The sequence below is a fragment of the Haliotis asinina genome, chromosome 3 (genome assembly GCF_037392515.1).
Source record: "Haliotis asinina isolate JCU_RB_2024 chromosome 3, JCU_Hal_asi_v2, whole genome shotgun sequence".
NCBI lineage: Eukaryota > Metazoa > Mollusca > Gastropoda > Lepetellida > Haliotidae > Haliotis > Haliotis asinina.
In genome coordinates this window covers 44,519,792-44,546,866 of record NC_090282.1, presented here as the reverse complement: position 1 = coordinate 44,546,866, position 27,075 = coordinate 44,519,792, and the positions used below count along the sequence as shown (strand labels likewise).

General features: G+C 37.4%; 2 protein-coding genes across 13 annotated transcripts in view; one reads left to right on the top strand and one right to left on the bottom strand.

Annotated features, from left to right (window-relative positions):
- The window catches only part of LOC137278103 (organic cation transporter protein-like), a 512,032-nt gene that overhangs the window by 365,659 nt on the left and 119,298 nt on the right, over positions 1-27,075 (top strand). The window lies entirely within an intron of this gene.
- LOC137278088 (amyloid-beta A4 precursor protein-binding family A member 2-like) overlaps positions 1-27,075 on the bottom strand; it is a 136,327-nt gene that overhangs the window by 37,861 nt on the left and 71,391 nt on the right. For all 12 annotated transcript variants that reach the window (XM_067810178.1, XM_067810182.1, XM_067810188.1 and 9 more), the window contains 2 exons: positions 23,316-23,402; positions 21,713-21,877 (listed from right to left, as the gene is read on the bottom strand). In XM_067810178.1, the coding sequence (XP_067666279.1) occupies positions 21,713-21,877; positions 23,316-23,402 (252 nt within the window). The remainder of the gene's footprint in view (positions 1-21,712; positions 21,878-23,315; positions 23,403-27,075) is intronic.

Below are 27,075 nucleotides of genomic sequence, written 5' to 3'. Positions count from 1 at the left end.
AATGCTTGAATTCTTCACCGCTTTAAATCATTGGTTTTAACTTCATGACCAGGTCATACATATTTTTAGATATTCCCATTGTCTTTCAAGGAAAAGAAACTGTGACCTTGCCTTGAGCATTGCTGATCCTCCAACTGGGCCAAGCTTGCCCATAATAAATATACTGACTTACCCTGAGCTTCCACTTTTATGCTTACTGTTATGGATAAACTTCACACAGGACATTAATTTAACTCACACACAGGATTAACTTCAAACCTCGAACCCTACAACACAGAGAAGAGACTAAGTCTGTGGTAGAAAAATCATTAAGAAAGCTGGACAATAAAACGTCTGGCTCAATGCATAGTGAACCCAGAACTGAAGTAGTAGATTTACATATACATACACAAACAATCTCTGATGTTTCAGCTATCCATTCTTATTACCATGTAGCACTTCGTATGATAGCCTGCCTTGACCACTTCCATCTATGTCTTCACCATAATCCCAAAACCAACACTTGTCTGTCAGAAATCACTGCGGCAAACACACAGTATAAAACACCTAGATTCTGATATATGAAATATTCATCTTGAATTAACTTCCATTTCCTCATCTTGAACATCTCTACACAGTACAAACAACAGACTAACATCAAGACAGATGTTATATCTGGCGCCAAATAACCAAGTACTTTTCCTCATATTTGTGTGTTCAAACATGCAATGCATTTTGAGAAGCCCAATTTACTGCATCTAGGGCAACCTTTTAAGAAGAATCATTATGACTGTCTGTGGAAAAAACATCCTTCTGAGGTATTGTACATAAAAGCAATAGCCTCCAGCACTGCCAATTTAGACCAGAGCTGCTTGCAGGCCATTTTCTCAGAAAGGAAATGAAAGCTGGGAGAAACATTTGTGTTTGCTAAAAAGTCAGAGTGTCTTAGTATGTTTTAAGTTTGAGGAATAATTTGTACAATCCCTAATGAGATTGCTTGATGCCATTCAAACTTGTCTTTTATGGAATTAGGCAAGATATTTTTAAAAGACTTTTTAAACAGTTCTGCTGACATTACTCCAAACCAGGGAGCAGTCACTTTTAGCCATACAGAATAGATCCACCTGTTACTGAGTAATAACATCACCACTTAATCAGTGGGATATAAGTTGGAATGCCACTTTTAGCCATACAGAATAGATCAACCTGTAACTGAGTAATAACATCACCACTTAATCAGTAGGATATAAGTTGGAATGCCACTTTTAGCCATACAGAATAGATCAACCTGTAACTGAGTAATAACATCACCACTTAATCAGTGGGATATAAGTTGGAATGCCACTTTTAGCCATACAGAATAGATCAACCTGTAACTGAGTAATAACATCACCACTTAATCAGTGGGATATAAGTTGGAATGCCACTTTTAGCCATACAGAATAGATCAACCTGTAACTGAGTAATAACATCACCACTTAATCAGTGGGATATAAGTTGGAATGCCACTTTTAGCCATACAGAATAGATCAACCTGTAACTGAGTAATAACATCACCACTTAATGAGATGTACTGTGAAGATGACAACAATCATACATCTCATTATACCTGGTAAACATAATAAATGAAAGGACAAAACATACTTACTTTCTCCACACACCTTAGAAAATATATCCATACATATAATATACAGTGTATGAATTAATCTGAAAAGTAACTGGCCAGGAGGGCTAGTGTGGTAACATTGTTGCAAGCCCACATCATACATTGGTCACAATATGGCATAAATGTTTCTCAAGTGAAGATGGTAAGTTATTGTTGGCTTGTCTGCGTGTTTATGGTGTTAACATTTTTTTATATAGTGATCTTCAAGGCACAAGAAATAACAAATATCATGAAACTTTTGCAGACAACTTTTAATGCCTAATAATTAACTTCACCATATTATCCGAGATTTTCAGCTAGCCAGTTAGGGTAACTTTAACAATATATTACTAGCCCGATTCACAATCAGTTAGCATTGGACTAGTGGGCTGGTAGCTATTTCGAACACTGCACATGCACAGAGACAGATATTCACTAAATAATATTTGTCAGACAATGATGAGTCACACATGTATGTTGGTCAAATTAGAGGTAAATTCTGTTACTGTCCTGAATACATATGTTACAATCTGTTTGTTTGTGCACTTCAAAATAAACACTTTCTTGAATGTTAAGTTAGTCAATGAGAAAAATGAAAAGTGTATTTCTTTCAGCTAGAGGCATTTCACAATGTGTCACAGTCAAAGGCAGTAGCAGACAATGCATTTCTTGAAGAGGTGATTGCATGATGAAATCTTCCCTCTCAGCCTAAGCCTCAAGGTACAGAGAAGCTCAATGCTAGAATGTGGTATGTTAATTACTTATGAATTCTTTATAAAACCAACATGTTTATGTCATTTGATGAATTTGTCAGTCATAATTTTAGTATTAGTTTCATAAACAAGATGTTTCCATTTCAGTATTGGAAGAATAGGAAGGCAGTACAAATGTCCAAGTTATGATCATCAAGTTCTTCTGTGTTTTGATAGGGTATGTTACTGATCTACAAAAGAACATTTTAAAGTTGTTACAAGTGATGAAGTATTGTCCAGTGTCCAAAATTGAGTACTCTGGAGGAAATCTTTTATCAGGAACCTGTCCAATGCATGCAGCTTATATGAAGACCCTACGTGAGCAATGTATACAATTTGGTAACTGCGACACTATGTGTGGACAATAACAGCCAGTGACTTACTAAATCAAGCCCCTATTAAGCCTTTTTCTTAGACCACATAGTATTTATCCACTGATTAAAAAACAGCTAAAAATTAGAAAAACAAACAAAAATGACTTTGGACATTATGGGGAACGTCGTCACAATTCACAATCATCCATGGTGTTTGTTTCTTGCGTGAACTACAGTGACTGGTCAAATACATCACGACAAACCTGCAAACTGCTTTTCTTTACTTCACTACTGGAGGACATATCCAACTGTTCCCCAGCTATGCTGACAGTATTTTGTCCTCTCTTGTGTTTCACCCTTATATATCCATGCTGAATCTAAACCTTCTAGGTAGAAGATGAAGGCTTTGTAACACTGGGCATGTTCAGGACACTAAAAGCCCTTTTGGAACTTTATCAATGTTTCCCCAAATGATTCATCGCCCCTTAAACACATTTCAAACCCATTCAATATTCTCAATATTCAAACATATTTTCAAACAGGATAATTTTTTAAAGGTTACATCAAAAAGTAAAATTTTAAAGAACAACTTAGATATACAGAAAAATCATTAAAACTGATCCCTTAGTCTGAAGCTATTCATTATTGATGATGATGACTCCAAATGAAGTCACATATATTGCATCTCAGGCAAACTCTGAATGACGAATCTAAATAAGGAGGTTGAGGTTCTTTATGTATACATTCTTTATTTTTCAACCCTCTCCATGATTCTGAAAGTTTGATTTCAGATAAAAAAATTCACAACAAATACACAGCAGTAAAGTCTTCTTGTGTGCAGACAGCATGGCGTTCAGAAAATGACTGTTTTTATAAAATATCCACAATGTATCACATTGCTTCTTATTTCCAATCTCAACTATTTCTATTTGTTTGTGTGATATGGAAGATAGCTGTGTTTACTGAATGCTTCTGTCACTGTTATGGTGACTGGCTGACACCTGATGCGACCTACACTGGAGTACTCAAACTTCATACAAGGAGGCACACTATGAACAATAAAGAATCTAATTCAGATATGTGGAAAAATACAACTCCCCTGATATATGTATACACTACTAGATGTCATACTTACAATAGCAGTATACATGGAATAGCTGATAACATTTTATACCACTAACCCATAAGTGAAGCCAAGATATGAACAACGATGACTTAAGTTCCATAATGAAAAATTACAAGCAACTCAGTTTGACACTGAAAGGCCTACAAAATGCCTTGTGACAAAACTGAAAGTGAACGACAAAGTCCAGCAGATTATGAAGATTGGTCCACAAGAATTATGTTAACATCCTGCCATCAGCTGAATCACGAGGGAGCAGAACAAGGCTTGTGATATTTCATGAAAATTTACCTTACGCCACGTCAACACTGTTTACAATTAAGCTTCTTTGATTTCTCATGGATTACAAACAAATCCTTCACTCAACACTTCAGCTTTTTCCATGTACAGGAGAATGTTTTTGGATGGTATTTGTGACAAGCTAAGCTGTTTTCTTTCTCCAGCTGATATTTGTGAGCTGTTGCTTTCCATGTTGTCTTTTCACAACAGGTCAGCCTCACTAATGATGTAGATGTCAGTCAAAGCATTGATGCCACATGAAAATATGTTGGCCATCAATATTTTCTTTCCAGATGTGCTGTTTAAGCCTCATGTGTGAACAATTTCCTGATTACCCATCACTTCTTTGGAAGTAAATAACGCATGAAGCACCACATGATAAGGCTGCAAACATGGCAGAAATTCTGACAAAGTATTCAAACATTTTACAAGACTGTTCTTGCAAAGGACAATAATAACCATGAAAGCATATCAACAAACGCACAACCATTTTTAAAAGATGTATTTATGTATCATTTTCTCACGACTGAAAAATTTAATTTGGACAAAAACTAAATTGACACAGCCTGCACTTTAAGCATGATGGCAACAGCTCCACTGAATGGATGCATTGGGACTAGGCTGTTGCTAACAGACGTTGTTACTGGGATTAGCTGTTATCCGACCTAACCTCTAAGGAAATTAGAGTAAATAATTTAGTTGGGAGTATCACCCCTGTCCCCGAGGGAGGAGGAAAGTAATGGGTGTATGTCATGCGTGTGTGTCCCTGTCCTGTCACATCACAGCACATGTCAACCTTCCTAGACTTCACAACATGACATTGGAAAACATGGAACACTTCCTGAACGCATCATTATTCAGAATTATTTTTACAAAGTACTTTGCAACTTTCATGATTTTGTCCTTGTTTAATCCTGATGGACCCGATTTTGTGCATTAGATCTTTGATAAGATGGGTGACAGTAATATGTGGAAAGACACATTTGTATTACACATGTGATAATGTGTGCATGTGTGTCAAAGGGTTCACAAATGAGTAGTTGTATTTTAATATGATGAGTCAGCTTTGTGATACACAGCATGGAAGATTATCATCTTGGTAAGTATTGGGATGGTGCGGGATCAATTGGGTCAACCAGAATATACTCACAACTACTAGACATAAGTCTAGGGTAGAACCTTGCATAGCTCCTTCTGGCATTGGCAAAGTACTAAATGGAAGTTTAATATAGAGTTTTAGAGTGAGTGAGTGATTAAGGTTACTTTAAACAGTAGGTTACACAACCGCATACTCTATGTAGTCAAACTGGTTGATAATTACTTTCTTATTTCTATACGTATGGCACATCCATAAATTAAATGACTAAAGCACATAATTATGAAATCTCACCTAACATACACAAACATTATCAAATTGAAATTCCTTTCTGAAGTAAACTTCAAAACTAACACAAAAATTCCAAACAATTGTCAAAAATAAAAATACACATATATGCAGCATGTTTACACAAGAAAAGTTCACCAAAGAAATGTTCTTGACTTCATAATTTAACAACTGTGATAGCTACGATCAATAAATAAATAAATAAACCATAATATAATAAAATGGATACCAGGTGAATACCATAACGTAACATACTTACTCTTCCAGATAATATAGTTCTCACAATAACAATTTTCACACACTATAAAAATACAGTCAAGTCTATAAGTAAGGAAGTATTTGTTCTGGTTTCCAAAGCTGAGGGAATGAATGGCAGCAACTCACCTCTTTATGCGTTTCATAGAATACATCCAGCGGTTCATATTTAGTCCCCCTGTAATCAGGGATCCTCACATTTCCCCCTATGGCAAACATTGTTATTGTACGGTATCCAAAATATGCCAAACTCAAGTACAGTTACTTCTTGTGTCACACCATCCTTGGAAATCCCCACATCAGTAGCAGAGTCAGGCTTCAGTACTACATGCTGCTATTGTTGTGCCTTCAGATCCTTTGAAAAATTGATGACTGTCTAAATCATAAATTTAATGACTAAGTCTTACTCAGTTTCCATGGAACAAGCATCCTGTTATGTTCCTCAGATCATTTATATTTCATGAAGCATATCCAAGTTATTTCTCGGGTTGCGGCCAACCCACTGACTGTACTAATGAATGACAGAGTCATCCTGTATGCTTGAGAACACCTCTGTACAGCCAAGTCTCCATAGGTTCAGGCATTGTGCTGAAACTTGTCCCAGGAGTTGTTACCTTCAACTTGGCACATAATTAAATCATTCTTTGAGGCTTTGTTCACCAATGGAGGAACACATCAACACAGTATCAGAACATATGCACTGGTCAACTTCACCATATTCCTCTTGTCTGTGAGAGAGGGTAAAAACAACACTGAAGCATTTCAACTTGTTTTTACAGGACCAATTAAGGCAGCTGTCAATTTGTTTGTGAAGCACACATCAGTGTATAGCTAAGTAACACACCGTATTCTGGAGAAGGAGGAGCAGCAGACATCCCACCTGAAACATCCGTCGCTTCTAATCACCAACCCTACTTTCTGCTCTCATTGTGGAAATGCCAGCGTGAAACTATAATCAGCGTGGAATAAGTCTATGGAATCCCGTCAAGTGTGGATGGTATTGTTTATATATTGATTCCTCGCAATTGGTTCTCCTCGACTGGATGTCACTGCCGATAGTAACGGGCTCTTGTGTTTGTCCATCACAACTTTCATTGTCTGTGTTTAATTACAAAACTATGTTTGTCACAACAATCAGGCTATCACATCTCCTGTCATGACCTGTCTTCAGCTGGCTTCAACTCTTCACAACAAAAGAGCAAAACACAAAAACACTCTCCGCCTATTTTTCTAAGGAACCTAATTTGAAAAACTGAATCCTCCATTAGTTAAAAACGGTGTTATTGGCAGCAAGTCCAGCATAAGGAGACGATGATTGTTACTGGTCCACCCTGATCCTTCCTGGATTATCCACAGCGTTGCTAAAGACGCTGCTGTAATTAACTGTAATTGAAATTGATGGGGAATACTTCCCCATTAAGGCTGTGTGCAAACCCTGAACCATGTCACCAGTGCCAGTAAAACACGTAAGCTGTCAAAGTATTTGGAAATACGCTGCAGAAGGCAGAGGAGTAGGAGAACAGTCAATTGTGATCCAGCAAACTTTTCTCTGAAGCGTTAAGTGCAAGTCATGACAAGGACCGAGTTGTGAAGCCATAAATACATCTCAGCAAATAACAGTCCAGTAGGCTGACCAACTGTCTCTGTACTATTCACATGAAAAATTAATTAGTGAGGCCAGCCCCTCTTAGCATCCCTTGCACTCCACACCATGGCAGTGGCTCAAACAACTAGCTTGCCCCAAAACTTTCAATCAATACATTTCGACAAGCCCAACCCGTCTGCTAAATCATAACCACTGAGGCAAAAACCCTTACAATAAATATATGATGCCAATACTCCACAATGACTCAATCAATGCTTCTGTATGGATTGAGCGAGAGAAAATCGACTTCATTGAATCTACTGTACCTGGTCAGGCATAGCTCAACTGAAAAACCTGATTCGTAACTGTTCTAAGTCTTTCACGTCAACAGTTTGTGCATATCAAAGTCATGTGAAAGACCATGGGGAAACACAGCAAAACTCGCTTAGGAGGTTTCAAGCATGGGTAGAGAAGATTCTTCCTCCAAGATTTCTTTAAGGATTTTACGACACAAGGCAACAGAGGGTAGTAAATTGCTTATGCTTCCATATACATCATAGCTGTTAAAGAGGTATTTCAGAGCAGACATTTGTAAAGTCAGGATAGGCTGTGTTTTGCACTTGATCACCATGAAGTAACAGCATTTTAGAAATAACAAGTGAAGCTTAAAGTTAAGTTGGAATCAATCTTCTGTCAGTGGTTCTCCTTATTGATAAAATGGAACACAAGAACGGAGCTCTGGCTGGCAACTTACACTTTGCTGGAACGTGAATCATTAAATTGTTACATACAGCAACGTTCCATAATATTTTTTCTTCACAGTATCCTGTGATGATTTTCCTTAGATTTCAGAGCTTCCTATTAGCAAAGTCTACAAGTCTAGCTGTGATGACATTGAGTTCTTGATCCCTCCAATTACCTACTTCTTACATTTTCGCAATCAAACTACAGAAATAAAAATAATTTTTCTGTATGAAACATGACCTCTGATGCATAGGCAAGCCTGCTGGTTGGAAAATGGAAAATAAGTTAATCCTAAGAAAATTTCTTTAGTCCGGTCAGCTTTTGTTTACAAGATGCATAAGAGGTATGAAATATGTATTGGTGATGCTGAGCTTTTTCCAAGTGAATATTAACTCAGTAAATACAACATTTAAGCAAATAGAAACATAACAACTCCCTCCCAACCACTAACAATATAGATTATGAAAACATGCCACTTTCAAAAAAGAAAAAAGATCTTCTTCAACAATGACGTCAGTATTTAACAATCCATTGAATATGTTAAATTGGCTTGTTTGATAAACAGCATCAAAGGTCAGGAGCAAAATCAACTTTCCATAATAAATTACAGTTTTAATTGCTAGCCTTGACTTAGGCAATAAACTCCAGAGAAAGAACACACCCAAATACATGAATGACAATATTAATATTGTTTCTTCAAACTCCATTGCTGCTGCTAATAGGGTCTTTACAAAAATACGGAGTCCGTAGAGTAAAATACAGCACTGAACTCAACAGTTCTCGTAGCTTGATCTCATTACCCTAACGGACAAATCAATAATGAAGATGGCAGTTCTATGGAATGTTGGGTCAGCAGCAAATTCATTATTCATATCCATTTTTTTTTAAATTGGGCTAAATACTGAAACTTGCATAGCTCGAAGACTGAAAATGTCTTGATCACATTCAGGAAAATTGGGAATGAAAATCAACTTTCATGGTGTCTTGGTTTCTATACTTCATTATCTCCAAATTGGACTCTTGTGACAGAAAAAATGCTATCTTAAATGTTAGCAGTTGTATTCAAACATTACTAACACTATTATTTTCAAAAAATGTGTTGAAAATGTAAAAATGTAATGAACAACTTACATACCAGTTTGGGAGAAAATGTAATACAAAATACAGTGAGTGAGTGATTGATGAGTGAGTGAGTGAATGAGTGCGTGTGTGCGTGCGTGTGTGCCTGCGTGCGTGCGTGCGTGCGTGCGTGTGAGCACCCACATAGTGGTTGGATTTCAGGCTATATATATTTTCAGTTTTATCATTAAACTGCAACCATCCTGTGTCAGCACTTTTGACAAACACAGGTCAAATGTTGACTGTTCTGTTGTCTCATTTAGAGTTAGTGAGTTTAGTTTTACATTGCTTTTAGCACCATTCCCGCAATACCACGACAGGGGACACCAGCAATGTCTAATTAAGATGGTCTGCTCACATTCTCTCACAACCTGCATAAACCAACACCTGGAAAGATTCAGTGGACAATATGCTCCTTCCTGATCATAAAAGAATGTGAATCATGCAATGCAAACAAATACTTGAAGTCATAATTCTCAACTAGTTTGAAATTCAAACAAAACAACACAAATAGCTACATACACCCCTTAAATCTAAAGTTCCCATGCTGAATAAGAAAGAATAATATTCAGTTACTCTTCACAGTTTGCTTCCTCCAATCCCACACATGTTGGGAAGCTTGATAAAACTCAGAAGTTATGTTCATATTCACTAGAACACTCCATCCTGTTATTTTTGTATCAGTTAATGTTAACATATCCGTGGGACGATGGCAGAGTGAGGGCCTATAAAGATGGCTGATCCATCCCTGTTTGACAGCAGGCTGGGTTTTTTTCTGACAGGAAAATTAGATGAATAAGAGCCAGGATGAAGATAAAACATTCAAGACTGACATCATTTTAGCAATCATCTATGCTTCGTAAAATTTATCTCCATGTAAGCTAGCACTTTGGAGCCAAGAATCTCTGTTTTTGCAGTAAAGCACCAATCATTGGCAATTTTTTCCAGTGTCTGAGGATTCCAAATAACATTCACTTAGCAATCAACTGTTCGTTAAGAGAATTTCTATTGGAAAATCTGAAGATCTTACTGTGTAAAAACACTGAAATGTACTAGAGGTAAGGTACACACACAAAATTTAAGTTAGAGCCCCTTCAAGAACAAATGGTCTCTTTGTGAGTGAGTGAGTGAGTGAGTGAGTGAGTGAGTGAGTGAGTGAGTGAGTGAGTGAGTGAGTGAGTGAGTGAGTGAGTTTAGTTTAGTTTAGTTTAGCGCTGCTTCTACCAATACTCCAGAAATATCACTGTGTGGCACACCAGAAATGGGCTTCACACAATATACCCATGTGAGAAATCAAACCTGTGCCTTTGGCGTGATTTTAACCGCTGAGCTACCCAGGGCCCCAGATGATCTCCTCAGTTACAACACTTCAATGTTGCTACTTGGCAGCACAGATTCAAACAAACTTAAATTAGTTGTAAACGACTAATGGCCAGCCATCAGAACTGATGACCATGAGACAAAATACGGTTTTATGAGGACGCTAAGGGTGAATCTGTATTCTGAAGACTTCCAAGTTACAATCACAGGCAGAAATCACTGGCTGAAAAACAAAAATGTCTTCTTGCGCTTAATCAATGATATAAAATCAACACAACTGGAATAAATGGTTGGAGGGGCCAAATGAGAGATGAGAAAACAGGATGCCCTAAAGACATAATGTCTGCATTCCGTTGAAACATCAGGGCACTTCCTTCCGCAAAAAGGCATGGTGTTCGCCTTGGGAGCGTGTGAGATAGCCACTTTGTTAAGGAATCAGAGTAAATGCTGCAGGCTTGGCAGTAAAGAGGATATGTTTTAAAAGGGTGTTTCTCTTAATTTGAGGGATACAGTTCTGATTCCTTAGAATCTTGTTTATTCCAAATTGGTACAATGACACTTTTACGTTGAAAAAATACAAGGTATTTTTTCCCCTTCACCTTAACTTGGACCTCAAGTCACCAACAGGCAACATAATTGTACTCCAAGATTCTCATGTTTTCTTCTACTTCCCTCACTCAAGGACATGCTTCTTCCATTACCATTATTCTGTCAAAACACACACAAATTGCCTTCTAACAAGTGAGGGGCCTTTGAGGCCCTTAGGGCAATGTATTGCCTAGAAACAACTGATAACGAAAGGACATATATCTCAGATATTATAACAAAAGTTCCAAGCTACTTGTGCCAAGTGTGTGTCAAGTAATATTTCTCTTAGTGTATTAAGCTTAACCAACCATGTCCATATACTTAGTGCAGGTTTAAGTTGCAATGACAACTCTCAAAATATTAAGTTTGAGCTACAGATATCAGATACGTTCATCTGAATGCTTCTCTCATATGTGTGGTGTTAAGATTGCTCAACTAATGGGACCTATGGCTGTGTTCTGGGATCTTCACACAGCCAGGTTTGTATGGAATACAAGATCTGATTTTGCTAACATCTATTAATAGAACTACAATGATTGGGATTACAGTCTGTTTTCATCGCCCCTTGCTGGTCGCAAGAGGCAATCAAAGAGATTAGGCAGTGAGGATTGCTGACTTCTTGTTGCTGCATCTCCATAGCTGAGATAGATGCTCAGTCACTGGATTGTCTGAACGTATTTACAAATTGACATATAACTGGAATTCTGTTAATTGTGGTGTTAACCACAAATAAATAAACTACTTGGAACTCGATCTAAGGAACTGAAGGTCTGCACCGGTAGACTGAAACATCTGTTATAGTCTGGTCTAGTCATTGTCACAGCCTGATCTTGTAACTGTCAGTGTGGTCTAGAAAAAGTTAGCCTATCAACTATAAAATTCCACGACTGTAATGCTAAGAGACAAACTGGGACTGAATGATATGAAGCCATTCTTGGTATCCCCTACCGTGATATTGCTGGTATCCCCTACCGTGATATTGCTGGTATCCCCTATCATGATATTCCTGGTATCCCCTACCCTGTTATTCCTGGTATCCCCTACCGTGATATTGCTGGTATCCCCTACCGTGATATTGCTGGTATCCCCTACCGTGATATTGCTGGTATCCTCTACCGTGATATTGCTGGTATCCCCTACCGTGATATTGCTGGTATCCCCTACCATGATATTCCTGGTATCCCCTACCGTGATTTTGCTGGAATACTGCTGGAAGTAGCATAGAATCCTAATCACTTACTCTCTCATTGTGCTTCCTTCACTGTATATGCAGGTGCCTTAAGGTTAGGCCTGAAGTTAACACAGTCTTTAACATACTTCAAGTAAACACTAGTCCTGAATACATACAAACTTTCACCATACATTTAGTCATAAATACACACTGTCAGTGAAAAACCACGTAGGACATTAATAATACACCATGTCTTACTGACATACCGTATATACCAGTGTAAAAGTCATGTGCTGACCTAAACAAATACTAAATATAATTTAGTTAAACTTACATCATTTGTGACCAGTCATCACATAACAAAAATAAATTTTACAAACATTTATTTGAATTTCAAATAACAATTGTACAATATTTTTGAAACAACTGCACTGAGGAAGACTGAAGGTACCAACCTCTGTTGCTACAAAGCCACATGTCTGTCACATGACTACACTGGTCTAAAATTAGCACCTTTGCTTAAATACATACTGGATATAATAGTCTAAAATTCACATCTTGACTTAAATACATGCAGAATATAATCATCTAAATGCACATGTTGGCTTTAATAAATACTTAATATACACCTGTCTCAGAAAAAAACTGACTATACACCTTGTCTTCAATAAACAATAACTGTACCCCTCATACTGAACAAACATAGCCTCTAAACCTTGCAGTAGATAAGTTACATTTTACACCTTACCAAAATACACTTCCGAATCAGAATGTAACATATACATTTGGTATCACTGTTTCTAGACACCAGAAACATGGATGTACAAAGTGAGACAAACGTGATTTCTTTACAAAAAGAATGTCTTTTCAAAACAGGTAAAAAGAAATGCCACAATAAATGAAGTGTTACTATAAGATTGGCGAGTACTGACTACTCATTTAGGTTTGGACAGGAAAATACAATCCCTTCTCACAACTTGTCCTTGATCTTCCACAGGCTGTGAGGTTTCACTGATGGACAAGACAATGAAAAAAAACAAGCCTCAATACAGATCCTCCCAATTAAACAAACAAGCCAGGACGCTTCAGAGAAAACATCATTTTCCCTGGTTAAAAACACAGTATTCAAAAGATGACGATGGATGAGACAAAAATGACCTAGATCTCTCGTCTCCTCCTAGTTGAGAGAAACCTTGCAACAACAAAGACGAGGTCTAACTTTGGTCGTCAGGGCCCACAGGCCTCCGTGGGGAGTAAGGCAAGAGGTAGGCCAACACTGACAATAGAATGTCAAGAGGGGGAAATTTCTCCATCACTTCTGTGAGAGCTTCAGGATATTAAATGGTTTATCCCCAGGTTGTATGCTGAATTGACAATCACAAAGGGAAGTCGTAGAAACTAATCTACGGCCTCACCACTCGATTTGATTATCAGAGTTGGCAGACAGTGAATGCTCGTTGTGGCAGTCTAGCATGGTTTTGGTACTACAAGGCTGGACATGGCCAATGAAATATTCCTAAAATTTACAGCTGGAAATGTACTCATGTAAGAAGCATCTTCAATATGACTCTTTCAAGTAGAAACTAACAAAGCCAAATCTAAACTTAACTGCATTGTGTTACATGAGGAAGCACGTCTGGACACTCAAAAAAAGTCTGTCCTTGGCAGCCCCTTTATGCCTAACTAAAGAAGATTTCTTTGTAATACAAAAGAATTAGAATATAAATGCTTTTAAGTACCAATCTGCATGCATGCTCAGTTGCAATGCAACTAATTGCACAGATAAATATGCAAATGACAAATTCTTCAAACTAGAAATAACAATTTAATCCTTTGAAGAAATTAATATCCAGGAATCATTTGCTTTAGTTGAAATCAATCATTGACAGTAATCAAAAGGGTCATATAATCTGAAAACTGTTCACTAGACCAAGAGAAGTTGTGAATAAAATATCAATTGTCCACCAAAAAAATCCCAAGCCCATGTTTCTTATCATTAGATGCCTTCCATTCCAAATCAATGAATTACTTGGCTGTGACAGTGGGAGCTACACACAAAAATGTTTTCCGTTTTTCCATAGCCTTACTATTATAGAATTGTTCGCTGAAAATTACTGACAGTTTTACTTAAATATCTAAGGCATATCTAAATGGTAATGGCAGGTTTCAAGTGCCCTCCTTGAAATTCAAGGTCACACAAGTGTGCAGTCACTGCCATTGATAAATATTGATCTTACTGACAGTGTCTTTGGTGAGCACAATCTAAAGCAACAAAATTGTCTGAGTTAAATCACATGCTAATATCTTTTGATATATAGAGACAAATTGCCAATGTCAACAAGAAGAACTAACAACTGACTGTTTCCAATATGGCAGACCATATTGGATGCTCAATACTTATGTTGCTCAAATTCCCAAGAATTTACAAACAGTAAATGATCCATATTTTCCAAACATCAACTGTAAATAAATGATAACTCTGTTGACCCATGACCATCTGGGTTAAGACTGGTCTTTCGCAACCAATGCTTGTCATAAGGGCAACTAACAGGATTGGGTAGTCAGATTCACTGACTTGATTGACGCATATAATCTTATCCCAACTGCATAGATCATGCTGGTCATGGCTGGATTGTCTGGTCAAACCTCGATTATTTACAGACCATCACCATATTGCTTGAATATTGTTCAGTAAGCCGTTAAACAACACCCAAACCAACACAATGCTAGTTATAGCTTTGGGTTTTGAACTTATCAAAACATGTATGCCATAATGACGTGTTCAATATATATATCATCATAGTAAAAATGGTGGTTTCTTAGAAAACTGGACAGTCCTATGCAAACACTCAAAACAGTGTTCAGAACAAGTTCTGAAAAAAATATGTCCACTTGGGAAAAATACAACAAGTCCCAAAACATCTGGCAAGGGCCCAAACTGTAAAATATCAATTCTTGATGCTGTTTTTTTCTTGATCTACAAAAGTATCCCTTAATGATTTATGCAAAATGTTATCCTAATGTATCAACAGTCCCCAATGGATGCCCTGTGCACATGTTCAAATGATCAAACAAGTGTCATAAATCTGTCAAATATAAATTTTGATTGCACGGTTGTTTTTTCAAAAGCATGTTTAGACCTAGCTCTCTATGATGTATGCAAAATTTTATTTTATATTCCTTGCACTTACCCTATAAACTTGTCTCCCAAATGGACAGTACCAAAGCATCGTCACAAAGAAGGAATGTAATGTAGTGCGAGGCACAAACCGATTTAAATATCTTCCTGCTTGCAATACAGGAAATCATCTTAGGGGAATAATTTGAGAGCTAATAAAGTCTCAAAAATATACAGTGACTATCTCTGACTAGAAAGTTTCATCATAAAGAATAAAATGACTCAGAAATAAACCCATCTGCAGAGGTAGCAGAGAACATTTTCTTATCCATCAATTTGTAATTATATTTGAAGAACTTAATGCAAAACTTTTCTCTTTTCCCTTAGGAGTTTTAATGTTTAATGACATTTAATTGGGCAGAAGGAAGACCCCTTACCCTTTCTAAGATGAGAATTTTTAAAATCTTCAAATTCAAATTCTGCCTCACAGTATTTGTCTGTCTTACACTGAATATGGTAAAATGCCTGGATAGTTTCAGTCCACAACAATGAAGGATAGGAAACAAAATGTGTTGAGCTAGGTTCCTTTTGATTTGATCAAACAACACTTGTTTGCATTGACAAGATTTTTTATTTTGTACAAAGTCTAATGGTTAGATAAATTTTTAAAGCTATGCAGTCATCATACCGTATCATAACAGATATAACTAATTTTGTAATCCTAAATGCAATGATGACAGTTCCTGTGATTAAATACTACACATCAGTTGCAGGGTTGGGGTGTGTATGTTAATGAGTGAGTGAGTGAGTGAGTGAGTGAGTGAGTGAGTGAGTGAGTTTTACGCCAAACTTTAGCAATGTTCCAGCAGTATCATGGCAGAGGAAACCAGAAATGGGCTTCACACACTGTACCCATGTAGGGAATTGAACCTTGTTTATTGGAGTGATGAGCGAACACTTTAACCACTAGGCTACCCTTCTGTCCCCAACTTCAACTGGAAGTAAGGCTCTGGTTGGCTTCAGCTGTACATCAAGATTACAAACCAGGAAACGTAGGGGACAAATCTAGTCACCATAATCTGATTTTAGACCTCAATAACAATTTCGTCAAGCTTCATTTCTAATCAGTTGCATCTACGAAAGAAAGCTGTCATATTGGGTCATGACGACACTGACAAACCATTATGTTTTCCCCACTGCTGCAGTCATTATGATTAGAGAAACTTCAGTTTGTGTTGTCAAAAGTAATAAGTCACATCATGCAGATCAAGAAGGATTCATAATCTTACCCAAACAGAAACATTTTGAGAGGAAAGCATCATGACCTCCTCACCATTATCATTGAGAAAATTAGACAGAAATAATGTGAGACAATGCTTCATAATTTACTCACACTGACTGCTTTTCAAGGAATGAAATAAGTTTTGACCATTTTATGTTTTAACGCCTTGGAAACAAAGCAACGTCAAGTTTAACACTAACAGGCTTCAATTTCCTGAACAAATAAAAGTCAAGAAAAAGAAAACTGAAGTCACAACCTACATCCCCCATCTCCAAAAACACTTATTTGTTTTATTGGAAGATATTCTCTTGGTAAATCAGTCATATATTTCCCCGTTTCTGGTTCAGTTTCTCAAGTACAAAAATGATCTCAAATTCAGGACATTTCTAACCGGGCCAACAAAGTGCTGAGATGCAATTTCCTTAATCAATATCCACCGCAATTGGTGTTTTTGCATCATGAACCCACCAATTATGAAAGTAAGCACAAAGAATTTTTGCCTTCCTTAAAGGGTCTTCGCAGGCAATATATCGAACATTTTGCAATAAAGTGTTAACATAAACGCTGCTATTCAATTACTGGAACAGTTTCAGTTCACTGTCTTGACTGTTCATATGGAAGTGTATTCTTGGAAGCAGGGCGGATCGGGTTCTTTTGAAGAAAGTAGTAATTAATTGAGAGTAATGGAAGATAGTACACGCTTGTGGATTTACTTCAAGACACTAATGAAAATCAAATTATTTTATTTACATTTCAAAGGGGAGATGAGAAAGTTATTAAAAATCTCCATACTTGACTTTGTACATCTGACGCACTGAAGCTATGATCAAAGCTTTGATGACCATTCATAAATAAATTCTTTCTAATTTTAAAACTGACAATGTTGATGACTGATGCTGTGTTCAAAATCAGGCATGAAAGTTAAGTGGTACTTGCCATAATCCCAAAGCAAGTTCACGATGTAGGATATAAGGCCTTCACACACTGCCAAAAAGTGTCAAAATTTAAGACCCTCTGTACATGCTGACACTTGTACCCTATTTCATTTTAGTAATGATTATTTAACCCCTACATCATCATCACTGCCTTCAGAAAATGATGATTTATCATGAAGGAGGATTCATGACCATATCTGATGGACAGAAGTGATTCAGCAGCAGCCTTGTGACTCCTGGGCCTAGATTTTCAAAGCTGTATTAGCACTTAGATAGTCATAAGTGCCATATATTAACACTTACTTACAACTATCTTAGCGCTAAGACAGCTTCGGAAATCTGGGTCCTGCACTTTACACCAAGAGTAGTGCTGTATTTGTACATCTACATCCACTGTATGGCCAGCAGCTCCTTAAGACTCAGGATGTGTCTCTCATATGGGTATCTGCACCAGCAACATTCAGAGTTGGATGAACACAAATATGTTGAAATTAAACACAGACAAGACAGAAGCCATATTGATTGATACATGTGATAAGCAAAACAAGGCAAACATCTATTCTCTTAGTGTTGGAAAGTCCTATGTTCTTCTCACTGACAGTGTTAGAAATCTCAGAGTTATCCTGGACAATGACCTGTTGATGGATCAGCACATCACTATGACCTGCAGAGCTTGTCACTATCATCTCAGGAACATCGGCAGCATCCGGCACCTGTTGTCTGCTGCTACTGCTCACATGCTTGTCAGGAGTTAAGTGCTACCCAAGTTGGACTACTGTAATAGTCTCTTATGCAACATCACCAAAGAACAGATGTCCAGGCTTCAGCACATTCAGAATTCTGCCGCAAAGATAGTTACACAATCAAAGAAATCCGTGCACATCACACCCATACTGATGAAACTGCACTGGCTACCTGTTGAAGCACGTGTTCAGTATAAAGTGCTTTCATTGGCCTATCAGTGTTATTACTACTCAGCACCTTCCTACCTGTCAGAACTCACACCAGGCTACCACCCATCTAGAGTCCTCTGATCTGCCCAACAACATTTATGCTCTGTTCCAACCCCACTTCTGAAATGATTTGGTCAGAGATCTTTTACTTACAATGCCACCACTCTCTGGAACAAACTCCCACATCATCTTAAAGGAATCCAAACTCTCCAAATGTCTAAAGACAGTCTCAAGACATTTCTCTTCACCCAGTTCTATAGGCTTTAATCTTTCTAATTGCAATCTCTTAACTTGGTGATGTCTGTATCTTTCATGTAGCACTATAAGCATACACTTTTTGTGTCTGGATTTGGCACATTATAAATGTACTTATTACTGTTACTATTATGTGTACACACTTGTGCTCAAGCAACATAGGGACACATAGCCGGACACTGCTCAAGCTTGCAGTACGGCATCTTTGCAACAAATTGGCACAAGGACCTGATGAGGCAGCAAGTGGTATCTGCTCATTCGTGAAATAAAGGGTAAGACATCTGGAGATATAATCACTTTCAGACACATAAAAGATGGAAATGTATTATTCTTGAGTCATAACCATTACACATCTATGTTACTTAAAAGCAATGGAAGAGATGATTAAAATAAAGACCAACTTTCTTATGTAGTTGTTTCATTTGTCAAAACTAGCCACATATGCCTAGAGCAATGTCTCCGTCACGGGCCCATACATTCTTATTGGTAAAAAGAAGCAAAAGTGTTTGGTTCACATGGAAACATCTTATAAGACAGCTTTTTTGAAAATAGATCAATTTAGATACATGACATATACAGAATCAAAAACATGTCATGCTTTCATTTGAAAGTAGCATATAGTAATTATTGTGAGTGTGTGAGCTAGGTGTAACACTGAAACAGTATTTCAGTTACATCATGGGGATATCAACTTGATGTGGAAAGAAGCAGAAGCAACACAAGTTATTCTCTTGTTCTGTATACCACAGTGGTGAACACATGAAATACCCCCTAGGATTTAAGGGACATGCATAAGGGACACAACTGTGCAATATGCACAGTGACACTTGGCCACCTGGTCCTCCTCTAATTATTGTGATGAAGCCAATCAATATCCCAGCAACTTGAAGCTATGTTGCCAAGTAAGACAAACACCTCCACAATATTTCTATTCTAATCTAACAAATCAGTATGAGCACATCCAGTCATGATAAGCAAGGACAGTTTGGCTGACTGGACAGCATTCAAACTAATTAATTCATTTTGTTTTACGCTTCTGTTACGTGTCAACCTGCATAAAATCCATCCTGGACCACATAGTGGTTGACAGCATGAACAATAAGTACCATTGGTCAAAAAGCATACACTATAGCTTCACAAATACACTTTCCCCACAATCTGACTATTTTTTCACAAAGCAACCTTTACTATGGTTAACGCTAACTCCTATTCGTTACATCGCACTGAGGTTACCTCAGTGACTTACAATCACCTCTGTGCCTTGTGCCTCGTTTATTTGTGTTCCATTGTGGTACAGAATCTTCCCAGAAGTCATGTCTGAACACATGAACTGGAATAGCCTATTTCCTCATCTCAAACCAAATTATTCCCAATGTTTTTCCGTATCTACAAGTCAGCACTGAAAGACCAATGCTAGGTTGTGGTAAAGGTGCAGGATTAACTCAGTTCCCAGGTCAACTTGATCTGCAGAAGTACATGTTAGAAATGCAATGCTGCCAATACAAAGATTTGAAAAGATATGTCAGATGTTCTATGAGATTTGTATGAGATGAAAACAGTCCAGCATTTGATGTAATCCTTGCACAATCTTAGTGCTTCAAATGAATTGTGTACAAGAAAATGTCACGGAGAGACACTTTGGTCCTGGTCAATGATCATTCGAGTCTCTCTGGTGCAGAACATGGCCTTTCAAAGCATTATTTTCAAATACTTAAATACATCTGTAAGTGATGTGTTTGATAAGCCTTGCATTAATTACAAAGAAAGCATAGGAATGACAGGCAGTTTTTATAATGAACTGATGAACGTATCAACCCTCTTGGCATCGTTATAAGACGACCATAAAACATAAATATTGAAAAAAGTATACCATAGTCATTTAATGTGGAGTCAAAGAGATATCAAACAGAATTTAAACACCAACAGGAAACATTTTGTAGCAAAAATGTATTCAGTGGAATCAGTCCTAACTGGTATAAATGTCATATTAAGGCCAAATTCAGCTTCAGGAGTTGTCTGTCCTGTGGACTGGGTGGAGGAATTACATATACTGACATCTTTTATGTTTGGTTCTTTGAAATTCAGAACCTTTATTTGCTGAAAAGAAGATCATGTACCAGAAACAGCAGCAGGAAATCTGTGGAAGAAGTTCAGACCATTCACAGGCAGGACACAAACAGCATCGAGCAGATTGGCAGTACCCAAGAATAACAGCTACTTGAATAGATCCATCTTTGCAAAGGTTCTTACAGGACAAAAAGTGTTGGAAGTCAGGGGAAAAGAAAAAAGATCACACAAACAGCTATAATTACTTGAATGAAAGCACTCCCACAAGAAAATATTTCAAAATTACATAGAAAGCATCCCTTGATGTTCTACCATGAACAGGTTAAGAGAATTTTCAGGCCAAAATAAATTCAATCATGTAACACGCTTATGTACAATCATGTGCATCAGAGTGAGTATGGTTTTCTGTCACTTATTTGAAATATTCCAGCAATATCACAATGTTGGCAATCGAACCTGGAATGTCAGCGTGGCAAGCTGACACTTTAACCACTAGGCTGCCAACCACCCTTGTGTTTCAGAAGTGACTGAAGTCTAGAATGTTGATGACAGCACAGAAGTTCATGTACTTGGATGGCCGTCACTGGCCTGTAAAATTGAATGAGATGGGTGGTTTTGCAATGGGGCTGATGGAGAAAACAGTCTCATGAGTTTATCATGGCCCAAGGTAATGAACATAAGATCATAAACTGGGAGATTTCTTCCAGGGATAGATGACGTGATGCTGAGCATATGAGCATCTCCACTGAGTGAGTCCAAGTCCATCAACGAAGACCTAATATTGGCATGCACTGGAACATGGTGTCACTTCTCCAGCAAATGGGACTAATTTGATAGCACTTACCTCGTCCGACTCGAAGACATGACACAGAATCTTTGCCTGTCGTCTTCTACGTAGAGATTCGGAATCAGGACTTGTGATGAGGCGACGTCGTGCCATTATCACCAGAATATCACCAATATCCGCAATATAGGATATCGTCCTTAACGAATGGTCCATCATAATTTCCTGGATAACAAAACATGATTCTAAGTAATTATTTGAAAGTGATTGTAAGCAACCACCTGTTCAATACTAATCATATCTACTTTGATCATATGTTTTTGCTTGTTATAATTGTAAGAGGTTTTAATGTTATTAACTTTATCATAATGACCTCATTTCCTTTAATGAACATTCTGAAAAACTCAGGCTGTAATTTGATGCTAAACAAGGATGGATCCAACCCCATTTCATTTTCTCGTCTTCGAAGCTAACAAGATATTCAACATCTACTAATGTACCAGCCACATCAAGTTAAGGGCAATTTATTACAAAACATGTTACTTTGGAAGTAATTGGTGACAGTAATGTGAAAATGTCAGACAAGGCGTGTGAAAACTGTCAAGACAGTGGAGAGGTCTCCCGATAGAAGAATAGGGTTTCAGGACGATTATAGACCACACAGCCCAATCCCAGTGATTGTGTCCCCCTTTCTCAGTATACAGACACTTCCTGCAGTAAACAAGGGTGTTGGTTTACATGGCTACAGGGCTTCTGTTACAGGGGCTAAATGACTTGATGACAATTACAACAACTCTATGGAAAACCTTGCAGTGTGCAAGAAGAGAGAGCAAATTACATGATTGTCAGCGATATGTTTTATAGGAAATTGATGCAGTAGGCTAAACTGGGTCTGGGAAATGGCCAGGATATTTGAAGCCATTATAAAGACGAACAATAATTGCTTGTGGGAAATTAAGCCGAGGATGTTTTCTGAAGGAAAGAACATACTTCCACAGATTTCAGGCAATGGCCAATCCTTCCTCCTTCAGTAGGTTTTGTTTTGCTCATAGTTTGCGACACATACAAACTACAGTGCACTTTTAATATGGGAGTCTTTCAGTATAATACATGTAAGCCCTCCAAATAAGACTGCATTACATGAGTATTTTGGAAGGAGATGGTTGTATTGTCCTCAAGGAAAGAGTTCAGTTCTGAAAAATATGTCCTAGGATACTGATGACAGGAGGTTTTGCCAGTCACTGGTCACTTTCTACAGTAATGCATTGATGTTAAAACTTACAAGCAGAGTCATTTCGTACATTAAATGTGATAAGGGTGAGGACATGTGGGTCAGCAAATTCAGTTATCCATCATGGACATGTTATTTTTGTTGTCTGAATCTTGTAAACCAGTGGTTGACAGTGTGGGCATAAAAGGAAAAGTGTTACCAAGAGATCATTTGTTTTTATGACAATGACATGATGACTGATCTATTCACATATGTGTTCCTGAATGTCAGAATCAACGATATTGCAGCCAAACAAATCAAGGTATGATGATGACATCATGTCTGATAAAAAAGATCTAATTAGCAGTCCAGTGAGTGTGTTAGTGCAAGACAGGCTTTCTGAGTATGGAATCATCCCTCCAAATCCCCATGTGGTCGGCAGGATGAACTGACCTGCAGATCGGTGTTCAGGACCATGATCTTCTCAGTAGACACAAACAGATCCACATCTGTGCTGGGCTGGTTCTCCCCTTCCGGTGCCTGGAATGTGGATCAAAGTGAGTCAGATACAGAGTCCGTCAAACAGACACAGTAGGTTACGGAGTGAAGGTGGGATCACTGGCTTCGAGGCCCAGCTACTGGAAGGAAGCAATCAAACATTAAAAGCACAAGGTCTTCACTGCCGTACCCTTGAAGGAAATAAGATTCATCACTGTTGGCAACATTCAGGTCAAGAAATGTCCTTTCATGGAGGAAGCTGTGGGTTAGTTAAAATCATTATTACATGCAATCTCATTAAATTCAGATCAGATTCAATACATCTCTCCTTCCAGACCTGACAAACAATCCATCAAAAGGCACATCAGGGGTACCTTGAGTCAACTTCGGCCCTCCAATCAAAATGATTCTTGAAAACTTTGATTCTTGATTCACTCAGATGTAAAAAACAATTTGGCTTCTTTTCTTTGAAACTTTAGATTGGAAATTTTAAAAGAAAGAAAACTAATTCAGAAAATATATTTGTGCTAAAACCATTTGCTTGTCTGCGCCATGAGCAATGATAACATATGTTCATATGTCCCATAACATCATATATTTAGTACTAGTTTTGTGACTAACAAGTCAGATATGACATGCCACATGATTTATTCACTCAATCACAGAATTTTGAAGTTCCAGGGCTGATTGGCTGATTAGAAAGTTCAAGCAATCATCCTCCAATGCAGAATGTCAGAATTTGATGGAGAGAGTATAAAAATCATGTTGAAAATTCAAATTTTAATGAGCTTGTACGTAAGAAAAAAAAATCAACGAAAAGCAAAAAATAATTGAAACTGAGGTCAAATTTATGACACATTGCTACTCAGGAGGCACTGTGAAGTTAAGTCCAGTCTAATCTCAATAATGCAATATGCAACAGATGATGGCATTCTTCACATGAAGGGTTAATGATGAATGCATTCAAGCTGCAATTACACTGCTTGTTTAACAATGACTGAAAAATGGAAGAAAGTAGTAGCAAAGATTAACTGTGTGTAAATAATTCACTGGAAAACATCATCGAAACACATCAGCCAAAATTATCACACATCATTTAATTTTTTAGGCATAATCAACATGAAACTCTCAGGAAACTATGTTTTTTAACATACCTTTGAAAAATTGTCTGGGTTCTGTATAAATTATCAAATCATCAACATGCTGTTTCTATTATTTTTTCATCACATAAATATTCCATCAAAATTTAAATCTGGAATGAAATTTTGATCTAATATGATGACATTCTGGCCAGCATATCAATTCCAGCAGAGACCATATAATAGATGGTCTCTGATTCCAGCATTCACACAGAAACATGCTACTGGGTCAGCTCTTTGACATCAGAGATGCATACACTCTCATTCACACTCAAGTCTTATTTACATCTCAAACTCAATAATTACTTCATGAATAATTGAAGATCAGTAAATACAAAATGTTTTGTACAGCTTTATAAAAATTGAAGCATTAAAGTCCTATGTAAAAAATGTGAAGTCAGTTTTACGCCCTGTGGATTGACATGCATGTGATTGACAACTGCACACAGGATGTCAATTATGCTGTGCAGGGGGTACAGGCTAACGTGATAATCAATCATGCAGCTTTCTACCATGCCAACTGCACATCACAACCATATATTTCTAACCCACCAGAGCAACAATGTTGATTATTGTTTTCCTGCAAAAGCCTTAAATTATTCTCAGTAATTGCAGGTGCATTTGTGTTTTCACTGAGGAACTCTAGAAGCAGAAGGTAAATTGTGAACCTCTAATGGGATAATGACACATTTGTCAATTTCATTGCCCAAAACCAAACTGGTCATGCAGGTGCTATTCATTCTGCACGAGGCTGTTTTCATGTATAAATCTTTGTTTTTCATGTACCTAGTTGATCAATTTTGAAATTGCTTTCGGGTTGCAAATTAACAGGAAGTCCGCAAATGAGGTCCATATTTCTTCATTTATGTAGGAAAATGTGACCTTTCTCAGTAATAACTGTTCTTGTTGGAGCAAACAAGTATTCCTCACAATTGCAGGAGTCATACAATTCTTTGAAGTATTCTTTCGACAACAAATTACGGTTGGAGGAAAGGGTAAATGCTGGTTAACTCGTAAGAAAATAATTTCAGAATGCTCCAAGTGCACTGTCCCTGTTCCCTGGAGTTGTGTGCTATCTGTCAGGATCCCTGAGACCACTTTGTAATTCTGGCACTTAGTTTGCGTTAAGTTAGTTTATTCTGTCAAAACAACATGGCAATTCTGGGTTCAAGATCTAATTCCAGTGGTAATCAAATATAACTTGACTTAATGCCACCTGTAGCTGTTTCTATAATGAGACTAATCATTGATCAATTTACACTAATGGCACAAGGTGGTCTCACTCTGCATTCTTAACAACACAACTACAGCTTCGACATCTTACAACATTACCTACAGCTACTGTGAAAGTCAGAAACAATTGATATTTTGTGTGAAAGTGAAAAACACCACTGAATTCAATTTCACTTTGTAATAAACTTCAGTTTCTAAAATCACAAGTGATGGTCTTTCATACAACCATAATCATTAAACAGATGCTTGTGTTTCCCGAAATAGCAGCCTTACTTATAGCATTAATACAAACTAATATGGATGGATGTCTCGACACATACGAAAAAGTTATTGAAGTAAAATACACATCTTTTTCAAAGGATATCTAATACTGTTTTTATTTATCCTCAGTGCATTCCATAATCCTTTTATTGAAAACAAACAAGAAAAACCTGTCAACTGTCACAGTTTGTAGATTGCAAACATTACAGGATAACAATTCAAGTGAACACTATTACTATAGAAATTCACAGTGAGGCCTGCAACCTCAGCAAGAAAAGGCAATAATCATGAGTTAAGTATTCAGCATTAAGATTAAGGGCTTAATCAGCCATGGTTCAGGTCAGAGTTCTCTCCTAGGGTCACATGCCCCAAGTGGAAATAGTATAGACAGACTTAAAGGGATCACCCAAACAACTCTATATATAGCAGCCATTGTGGCCACACTTGTGGTCAGATTGGCGTCCGCCCATGATGCTTTCTTTGCGAGTTCTTCTACAACTAGTGTTGTTTTCCTGCGTCACCATCCTCAACAACCTGTGTCACATACTTGCAACATCAGCAACACGACACTCATATAATGCATTCAATCATCTCAAACACTGTGCAGCAAACTGGAGTGGACTGTACCAATGATTTAACAAATTGGGAAGAAAATCAACTTCGTAGTAAGAGCTTGAAAATGGTTTCATTTAAGTTGAATGTGACTGAAGCAATGAAAAAAAGTGTGTTTCAAAACAAATTATCCATTGAACTGTTTGTTGCTTTGTAAAATTTCACTTTTAAAATAGATTGATTGTGTACCTGAAGACTTTTCAAGAATGTTCCAATGCCTTTGTCATGAAGAAATTGACGAGAATGATAATGATTTTTATTTCATTAGGTTCAGTGATATGTTGATAAAGTGTAGGCCGGGATGAATTATTTTCCATGAAGGTATGAGATGGACACAAATGGGGACATGTATGGTGAAATGTCAGCCTGACAGATGTAGCTACACCATCTCATTCCTCAGCTGTTACAGTTCAGTGGATATTTGGCACAGTAATAATTTCATATTTTACCTTAACTTCATTAAGTTCATC